A 10,910-nucleotide genomic window follows, 5' to 3' on the forward strand; every position below is an offset into this window, starting at 1 on the left:
CACTGTCCTGCACGTACCATCCTTAACCTACCATTAGTCCACTGTAACTCTGCAAATTGCCTTCTAATAAAGCCATTATTTTCTCTGAGTTCTAATTAAATGTGTTTTTTTTCCGCACTGAAGCAATAAATGTTAAGGAATGTGTGAGAAAAAGACAGTGTTATTGTAAAAATACAGTGAAAAAGTCAATGTATGTATAAAAAGCCCAAGCCACTTTTCCTTCAACAAAGAAAATAAGAAAGTTAACAAGGATGGACTTTCAGCCCATCTAAAGTAGCTATTCTCAGTAGTAGCTAATTGATCCAAGAATCTAATCCAGTCATTTCTTGATGGAAGTCAGAGTACTAGCTTCAACATTGTGGCTGGGTAACCTGTTACAAACTTCCACAGTCCTTTATTCTCTGTTATTGTCCCACATTTAGCTATTTTTAAATGCAGACACATTTTATAGTGGCTTGGATTAATACTAAAACAATGTTTCTACTGCTAAGTCTTCAAATTTTCCTCTTGTGCTACAGGTAAGTGTGAGAAGTTCTTTATTACCTCCTGTTTTCAGTTCAATTTCTGCACCTCTCCTTCCTCTATAGACACCTCTATAACACACTGTTTCCAGGTTTCAGATAAAAAATGGCCCAGTTTCCTAGATATGATTAAATTCCTGTCACCAAGATGATTGTACAGGATGTTCAATAGTTTCTCCTTGTGCTGCACTATCACTCCTCTTTTATAAGGTCAACTTAATCATTAATGCAAATATGACTGCAGACACCTCCATTAGACTGGCTCAGGGGACAATTATACTTTCAGACTTAACCAGTAGATAGCTGAGACTCTAATGTGGAAAACACATGAGTAAAAAGAATTGCCAAAATAGTAACACTAGACATTTTGCCTTAGGGGTCGATCCATACCAATCATTAAGAAAGACGAAAGACGACAAGAAAGGGGGAATAAAGACCTGGGATAAGACATGAATTAATACTCCATTTCAGAAAAGGCTCCATCAGCTAATTAAAGGAACATTTGTGTCAAGCTGTTCTGCATTTGTCCGCAAAGCACATCCTATTAAAGTAAGATTCTATTAGACCCTTGTTATCCTAATTTATATAATATAGAATGATCGGCTCACACAGAACAAGCTGAATCTCTATAAACATTTAATTTAGCAGTCCGCTAAAAACAGGATATTACTGTATATTTATTACAGCTACCATTAAGGCATGTGCCTAAATTATTATGTTCAGTTACTGTAGATCATTTACTAATTTAAAAAAAAACACATTCGCCTACACCGTAAAGTCACTGATGACTAGGAATAAAAAATTACACGTAACAAGCAATTGCGATTAAAATATAACTAGTTAATCTATGTACAAAAATTCGATCAATAAATTAAACATGGGAAGAACGTGTCGAAACTCGTAATTGTCCGAAACACAGTGAAATGCGGGAAAAAATATGCACATCTCTACACATACACAGATATACATACGCAGATGTAGTTAAGCATGATTCTCGGGCAGGAAAACATTTGAATTTTGGTGCGTAAAAGTTTCACTTCCCCCTGCCTGACACAGAACAGCACAGCTGCCGCGGACTCATTTAGAATACGCTGCGGTCATGAATAGCACCTGGACAGGGGCACATCCGTCGCCTGTACCTCAGTTAAGATATCAGGATATTTTGACTGGATTTACATTTCTGTTAGTTAATGCACTTCCCAGCAATATTTCAGAATGTGCGCAACTCATGATCAACAGAAAGGGACCTAAATTAAAGTATGTTCATTGAAAACGTTTCGTAGAGCATAGTGTCTGTGTGTGCAATGATGAGAACTAAATGCAAATTAATAGAACCACCATAAAACATATACTAAAATACAGGCGTTGATACATTTCAGTGGTCTCAGGGTTATGATTGGTAGATCGTCCTAAATCTTTCCACAGAAAATGGGAACAAAGTACTATTCTTCAAGTCTCCTCGTATTATTTGTATATAAACATGACTCCCGCAAAAGATTATACATGTTTTTAATCAGAAAAACAACCGCACTGATACAACTTTGACATGGAATCAAAAGCTACACTATGATTTTTAAAAATATATATATGTTTCGTCATAAAAATCCATTAAAACGCTTACCAGTTATTTACCTGCGTCTGTTCGTCCACTCTCCCGCATCCCCTATCGTCACATGTAGAGCATGCTAGAATTCACTGTAAAAAGAGCGACTCGTGTCAATAAAAGCCAATAGCAGTTGCTGTATGGATTTCCGAAGCTCTTGTTTTTGGCTTTTGTGTGTTAAAAAGCATTGTTCCAAATGAAAACAGAACCAGGCACTGAAACTTTACCGGTGCTAAAATGGCTGAAAGCGCTCTCGCAAGCTAAGTATCCTATAAGGAAGGGGACATTGTTACACAAGCCTCCTAATGTAATCCCCTCCGCAGTGTTTTCGATACAAAGATGTCTTTTTTTAGTGGGAGAGAGAACACGGAAAAATAAGTAAAAAAAAGGGGGCTGGTTACTCAAACACAGCGTTAGCAGAACATGTTAGTTGCAATCCGAAGCGCTTCATTCCTTGAATTTTTCAAATCAATAACCTGACAGTATTACGAGCACTGTCACACTGCTGAGTACACCCAGTTTTAAATCTGTGTCCTGAGCATACATGATGCAATGCTGCAACTGAAACACCGTCTACTGACAGCACGAAAAGAAAAAAGGAGAAACACAGCGGTACTATTTATGCATTGGAGGCATATTTTGTAGAACATGAACATTCAAAATTAAAAACTAGAAACCATCAGAGCCGCCTTTAAGAGGAAGTATTTCAATTATTTATGCTAAGAGCGCAGGCGCTGAAGATGTCTGGTCTCACGTACACGAGTTGAAATACTGTTTGCTTCCATGCAAATCAGAGTACATGCAACAGTTGCTAAACAGTTTATGCTTTCTATTCATCATAGTATACAAAACTAATAAAATACTGCTGTACCACAGCAGTCTCCACAGATAAAGCAGATATGCTTAATTCTCTACAGTACCAACAGATTTATGGGACTGATCGTTTTATGTTTTATGTTAACGTTTTATGTTTTATGATCTTCAAAAATATGTGTACACGTAGATTGAAAATGTGTCCTTAATTCAACCTTGCTTTATATGTAGAGTTTTTTTCTCCATTATAAAAAGCGATTTCAACCTTTTTGCCCAGTCAGAGCATCTGGTCAGGATTGTTCTAATCCCAAGTATTACGACCCTGTAAGACAACAACTAATGACTGAACTGTTGTTGATATGATCAGAAAGGAATTGCATTTTACAGCAGCATAAGAGATGGATCACAAAGGGACAGAATTAGGTCTTCTAGTTGGGTAAACCATAGTCTTACAGATATTTTTTATACTATAATTTATTTAGTCTTTTCCACAGCGGTAATACTGAGTACTTACTGCATGGACGCTTATGTTACTTCTTTGGTACTGATTTCGTGTTTTATAAATTAACCCGCCTCAGTACACAGAATGCGGAAGAATTCAAGTGTTGTAGGTTTTCACTAGAGGGCGCTCGATTCGTGTGCTTTGTCCTTGTTTCCTAGCAACCTTATTGCCTGAATATAGGCTACAAAATAAGTGGCATTCAAGTCACATATTACAGTAATTCTTTCACGTAAAAAAAAATAATTATTTCACGTCTCATCACCATCACAGAATCTTTGTGAAAAAATCTTTAGATTTCATGGCATCAAAAATATGGCCCGTTCATTAGTTTATTTTTTTAAAATACGTATTATTATGAAAAACAAAGAGTTTATTGTCTATCCAGGCGAAGCAATAAACTTATGTAGTTTCTATTTAGCCAGTGGTATTAAATTAGAACAGATAGACATTACGTTAGAATATCAATTTATTGACATCCCTTTATAATTTTTACACCGGCTCCAGGGTGAATATCCTCGACTAAATTCAAATCGTTGTTTTGAATGTGCTATTGTGTATCAATCGATCATCCTCCGAAGCTAATATCAGACTATTAACAGCCTAAAAAGTAAAATATCTCCATTCTGTTACAGACGGTAGCTGATTCCCCGATGCATTCAATTAAACCTCAAGCTTCGAGTTTTTTTTCTCAATACGCCAACAGGATGTCCATACGGGTCTGTCACTTTCGTAAGAGCAAATGCTGTGATGTGGGACAGGTTGATACAACTGCACTACCTAGTGACGTCACGTTCCTCCCAAATACCTATGCGGTCTCCACCCCATTCCTTAGGTGTGGCGAAGCGGTTCCCAAAACTTCTCCGTGTTTTCCAGTTTCGTCATTTAATGACGAAAACAACGACAACAGCAGTGCATGTTCTCTTCCCTTTCTACTTTGATATCCCCTTTGTTTCAACATACCTGATGCGACAAGAGGAAGATGTCTCAGTCACCTTTATGACTAGGCGCGTTAAAAAACCTTTAACCACACCCTCTCAAGGCGGACTTTTTTTTTACGATGACACACGCTGAAGCATCAGGTTTTTGAAAGACTTAACACGAGAGAAGTTCAAGAAAGTCCTTCCAGTGGCCAAGTAAAATCACACTGCAAGTCCGACTTTCGTGCGACAGAGGTTGAAAATCACCAGGTGCGACACGCGTGTGATTAAGTCACGCAGGAAGGCTGGAGAGGAGATGGGGTTGATATACTCCGAGGTACTGTTCCAAAGAGCTACCTGAATGTTACAATGGTATCTTTAAAACGGAGTAAAACGTTTTTAATATCGCAGACGGTTTGCGCAGAAATGCAGATTGCTGTGATTGTCTTTTTTACAACGTATTATGTTTCTCAGATATTTTAGCTGTTTGAACTTCGTAACATTCTTAGTATCTTTCAAAACACTTCATTTGACATTTATTAGGCCTACTGTATGTCAAAATCTGTTATACGAAATTGAACCTTTTGTTTTTCAGGCCGGCCCAAAATTTAAAGTTATACCTAGACAGAAACATGAAATACAGAAAGCGTGATTTGGGGTTCTGTTTAAAAGACTGGATAGTTAGTATTAAAGGGTACATGTACAATATTTGATTGCTTTGCAATCTTTTTAATTATCATATTTATTGTTTTTTACATGGTTTAGGGATTATTTAAACTATTAATGTATTAATGGGTTGATTTAAGCTATTAGCTGTTAATGTATAACAGCGGATGGTTTTTAAAAAATAGTATATTGGTAAATTGATTTTTAACGACAGTGCTTATACCACAGTGTACAGCGGTCTGTAGTTTTAGAAATGTCAGTCTAAGTGTAGTGTTGAATAAACTGTCTGTTTATACAATTTTCAGGCAACGTAATAGCTTCGTTTTTTATCCATTTAGACTGCTTTCAGATGTTTCTCAGCACGAAAGTTACTGTAAAAGATATATCATGCTCAATATATGTGTGTTATAAAATACATGGTGTATTCTTTCAAAATGATCAGTTTACAAAATGTTCTTCGTTCGAAAATGCCCATTGTTTAAGGAAGTGACTGGTACCCTTTTGTTTCAGGAATTTGTAGCAACATGTCTTGAAATACTTTCAGGCAATGTCGATTGTAATATGTCATTGGCGATAACGGTAAGGTTTTCTGTCCATTCAGTTACAGGAGTGATGTCATGAAAGCAGCTTCAGTTACCCGTTCTGCCTTAGGTAACTGTTGGGATGTTTGGTCCTAAGTTAGCAGATGGCTGAAGTATGGGGAAATGCAGCCAGTTTCATTCAGTAGACTTCAGCTGTGTTAACTGAAACTGCTACTGAAAAGATTCGAAACGGAGGCCTTTCTGCTGTTGGAACGTTAATGTACTTAAAGAATCGTTTAATAGAGAAAATGAACTATTATTTATCAGGTCGTTAGAAATTAATTTTTAGATTGACTGACGGCGCTTGTTTCCTTGCCCTTGGGGACAAAAGAAATCCTTATTTTTCAAAATATTTTGTGAGCTATTCAGATCTTTCATACAAAACTGTGTCTCTCCATTCTCAGTTGTCAGATAAATTTGTGTTACAGTCTTATGTTTTCAATGTTGGAGGTGTATTTTTTGGATGGTAGGTGCAACATAGCAGGTGTCATGTGCTTTTTGCAGAAAATGATGTCATTGGGCCGAGTAGGGCCTGTCATACTTGGTACCTTTAATTTGGCAAGATAGGTCACTTAACCTGTTTTTTATTTTAGTTCTAATCTCTCTCGCTGCCATGTTTATCAGTAAAAACTCTTTTGGAGGAACACTCCATTATTCAGACTATATCGCAAGGACAATTCATATAAGTCACACTTTAGGGGAGACGGTGTTCCACAAAATTAACTGGACCCAAGTTGACTATAAACATGGAGTATTGTTTGAACAAAGAATATTTTAGTTAGCATTTGAATGTGATTGTCTTTCTGTAGCCCATTTGTCAAGCTGCATATGACAATGACCTACGGGAGGTGGTTAGGCTGCTGAAGAAAGACCCCAAGAATTTAAATGCCCAAGATGTCATCTCTGGAGACACCCCACTGATAGCTGCCTGCCGACAGGGTCACATTAGGATCGTGATGTACCTGCTGGAAAAAAAGGCAGACGTGTCACTCCGAAACAAGGTAAGAGTTAAACGTGATCGATGTGGAGAAACGTGTAAATTCCATTGCCTTCTCAATTAAATCTAATAAATAACTGCTATTGTTTGAGTGAACAAATGACTAGACGGGGCGTGAACTGGCTATCCTTCTCTAATGTTCATTTGTTTGCTGTTTATTTAAATAGCTATTTATGTGGTATAAGTTTCAAAAATAACATTAATAAGAAATCAGTTCACCTGAGAACATTTGGCCTAACAAAAAACAAATGACATAATTTCCTTGTTGCAATATCAGTTTTAAAATTATTCACGATTTTAAATTCAGTGAAAACAAAAAAATGCCTACTTAAAACATAGCATAAACAGAGGAAAACAAAACTTAACTTTGAAGATGGCTAAGGGCTCAATTTCCCTGGGCCCACTTAATTTACTTACTGTAGAGTGTGCAGTTTTCCCATGTAGTTCCCAAGGGAAAATAAAAACCTCAGTATTTGTAGTTCCAAGCTTTCAGGAAATGCAGAACTGCAGTGAGATCAGATCCTGTAGTCTGACCTTGTCAGATCTTGGAAACCGAGCAAAGCCGGGCCTGGGCAGTGCTGGGATGAGTAACTTGTAAGCTAAACTAGGTTGGTGCTGGGGGACCAGTAGGTGGTGGTCCTCCCTCTTGAGCACAATTTCTAAACCAATGCTACTGTTTGGTGACAGGGGACACTGTGCTGCAGGAAGTTCCATCTTTTAAATGAGGTGTTAAACCAAGGTCCTGACTATTTAGTCATTAAAGATCCTTTGACACTATTTATAAGACCAGAGGTCTGCTAGGAGTGTCCCATTCCAGTCTTGACATCCCTAAATTTTCCCTTAATTCAACAGGAGAAGAAGTTTCCTCATTTGTTATGTTATCAGCAGTATAGTGGTGCTACTGGTACATAATAAAAACATCGTTCGGTAACGAATCTTTTCTATACTTTAAAGTACAATTTACGTATAGGACATAATACATGAAAAGTATAGTAATGAGATACTATCAAATCTCAGGAGGATTGTTTCTCCAGAAAGATATTCCATTTTAATTCAGTAACTGCTCTTCTCTTGATCCAATGAACTGGAATTCTGAAGATGTTTGAAAAATAAACGAATTGCTAATTGAATGAAACAGTATGCAATAGATTTACAGTATGCAGAACATGAAAAACTGCAGTGCTTTTAGGATTGAATGGTTATTATTTTGCTCTAACCAACCTTATTTCTTTGCCAACAGAAAAAGAGGACATCCTTGCATTATGCTGCAAAGAGAACATTTACTTTCCTGGATTATCTGATGATTATAATTTTGATGCCTGTTTTATTAATTGGATTGCTTATAATGGTATGTTATTTTACTGTGGAATTATTAAACCACTGTCTGCCATGTCACAGTTTGTGGAGAATAAATCTAATAATCTTAAATGAGACCTTTATTATATAAAAAAATATATTTTAATATATAAAAAAATAAGTTTGAACATATCGATAAAACTAAAGTAAATGTCTTAAATGTAACTGGGTTTAAACCTCAAAGCCTTGATCTAGGTAATAGATGCTTTTAGAGATCCAACAAGGCCATTCCAGTTAGAATGATAAATACACTAGCTAGAAGAACAGTTCTTGGCCGTAGGAAGTCTACAGAAAGCCTAGCCTTAAACAGGAGACTCAAGTGAACTTCAAAACAGAGTCCCAAGAGATTTTCAACTTATCCTACCTTCCCCCATTTGTCCACTGTCCACTGTGCTGCCCTGCTTCTAGTAATACCAGATATCCTCAAGATAGCAGGCAGCGGTCCAGCACAGGAGCTCTCACTGAACCCTGTGAAACCTGCTCTGCTGGTCATAGCTGACGGCAGGTGCAGGAAACATGCCTAATGCCTGTCCAGTCAAAATTCTCCCTCAAAGGCTTGAGCCTGTCCATTCTGTCCTAGAGGGGCAGTGGTTAGAAGGAAGATGCTGTCTCCACTTGTATTACCCAGACAACAGACTTTTGATAAAGAAAATCTGGGTTTCAGGGCTCTGCCATGGCTTGGCCAGTAACTGAAGAGAAATCCCAGGAATGAATGTAGGTCCTTAATAAACCCCTGTCAGAAGCACAAATCGACTGGTGGTCTTGGTCATTTCTGGCTTTCAGGGACTGCAGAACATCAGCCATCCCTCCATCACCGTTCATACAGTATGTTGCTAGCAGTGTGGAGTTTTTATAAACCTGGATATCTGCCTGTGCCAAGTCTGTATACAAACTGTATATAGTATGCACATGTATAGGAAATGGAACAACAGCTGTGCTTTCTTGTTAAACTTAATCTTGTTCTTTAAACAGGAGGAAAAATTGAGGAAGAATGTGACATTAATGCAGCTGCTATTAAGCACCACAGTCGACATTAATGCTACAGATAATGTAAGAAGATGTCTTCTTCATTAAGAAATGCAAATTCAGAATTACTCTTCAGTGCTTTATAAAGTAATTACAAAAGTCATGTACATGTCGGGGTATTGAAATTGCTCCACCCGAAGTGATTCATCATCCTCAAAATGGAATCATTTCCAAGCTAGTTATCTAGCTTCTTGGTAACTATCAGTGCAATTCTATGTGATTAAATACTACAGGTATTATTTATATTAAATTCAATACATGAAGGTTAAGAAAAAAAGGCTTGACAGCCTTTTAACACTGAATATTTTTTAGTGCAGCTAAAACCAATGCAAAGCAGCACTAAGTCTAGAAAAGCTGGTTCAGACTTGGGCTAATTTGTAATTTGGCATTCACCCAAAAGCTGTTTTACTCTATTGGAGAAATTGCATTTACAAAGTGTTGAATATTTTATCTTCTAGTGTGTTAGGTAAGAAAAAAAAGTTCTATAGACAGTGAAAATAACCTGTTATTTTACCCTTTGTTGCAGAAAAGAAATACAGCACTTCATTATGCTTGTCAAGGAAAAAGTTCCAGAGTAATCCCTCTTCTCTTGGAAAAACAGGCAGATCCTTCGATAAAGAATAATGTGAGATTTTTTTCCCTGTATTGTAATACTCTTCCACTTGTAGTTGACATGCATCCTTTGTTTCGCACAGCTTAACGTGGGGTCTGCTTGTTGGCTTATAATACAGTAACTTTAGTATTCCCCACTTTGCTTTTCAAAAAAACAGACAAAGATGTAAAGTCTCAGTAAACATAACCCAGACGCCATGGAACGCAATGGTCAACCCAGATGCCTAATTATATTTCAAGAATTTATGGTTTACATATCAGTGTATCGTGACAAGTGTAACAGTAGTTCAGGTGGGTAGCTGCGTCAGCATGCGTAGGCTGCAAAGGAACAAGTAATAGCTTTATTCCATGCTGAAAAAAAGAAGAGAGAAAACACAACGTTTCGGCTGTGGAGCCTTCTTCAGGTGTGAGCTAAGTGTAACAGTTGTTTGTATCATTGTCTATGCATGGCTCAGCAACACTGTACTTACAGTAAGTGACTGCAACAATTAGGAGGCACGGTTGAAATCTCTTAGCTTTACTAAATATAAACTAAGACTACAGCACATAAATAGAAACACTGCTGTGTTGTTCACAGAATCAACTCAAATAGAATAACAAAGATTTATACTATCATGTCACCAGTCATCATACATGAATCTTACTTAAAACTGAAAGAGTATATTATAGGTGTTATGCGCACATAATGTTTTCTTAAAAAGGCAACATTAGGATTAAGTGAATAGTGGTGAAGTAGAATTAATGTACTGTAAATCAGTTTAATGACTGAAAAATGACTTTAATCCACTCTAAGATTTGTTATTTGTAATAACAAGCAGACCTTTATCAAATTAAGTTTTCTTTCAGCTTGATGACACTAATTGTTAATTATTTTGTCTTTCAGGATGGTGATACCCCATTAGATATTGCAAAGAGGTTAAAATTTAAAAAAATTGTGCAGATGCTGAAGAAGGTCTAAATGCTAGTTGGAATTGTGAGAATCAACAAATTTCAGTGGCTCTTGTCTCATTGTTGTCATAAGTTTGTTATTGCTGTTTTTTTATAGTAGTGTGCACAGGGCTACATGCTTCACTTGGTACATTATTCTTGCATTCGTTCACTCATTATAATGTTGGTGGAAAGTTGCAGTAATTGTGTATGACTGAAAGACTTTCTTTTGAAATTATTCAGTTTTACAGTTAAATAAACTGAAATTAAAAATTAAAAAGCAGAGTCAGCCTAACAGTAAGTTCTATTCAAATACAATTAAAGAAGTAATCCACCTTGACTGTAAATGAGTGTGTTCAATAATAATAAATATGTTTCATAAAAAAACT

At 36.7% G+C, this 10,910-nt stretch overlaps 1 protein-coding gene across 1 annotated transcript; it reads left to right on the forward strand.

The window, feature by feature from the left end:
* The first annotated feature begins 4,420 nt into the window (after window positions 1-4,420).
* On the forward strand, window positions 4,421-10,866 carry ankrd22 (ankyrin repeat domain 22). The gene is made up of 6 exons (XM_088917104.1): window positions 4,421-4,693; window positions 6,413-6,604; window positions 7,841-7,948; window positions 8,929-9,006; window positions 9,509-9,607; window positions 10,478-10,866. The coding sequence occupies exons 1-6, from the start codon at window positions 4,673-4,675 to the stop codon at window positions 10,550-10,552; spliced, it is 573 nt and encodes a 190-aa protein (XP_088773230.1). The 5' UTR covers window positions 4,421-4,672; the 3' UTR covers window positions 10,553-10,866.
* The last annotated feature ends 44 nt before the right edge of the window (window positions 10,867-10,910 follow it).

Source organism: Atractosteus spatula, chromosome 5 (assembly GCF_055471065.1).
Source record: "Atractosteus spatula isolate fAtrSpa1 chromosome 5, fAtrSpa1.hap1, whole genome shotgun sequence".
NCBI lineage: Eukaryota > Metazoa > Chordata > Actinopteri > Semionotiformes > Lepisosteidae > Atractosteus > Atractosteus spatula.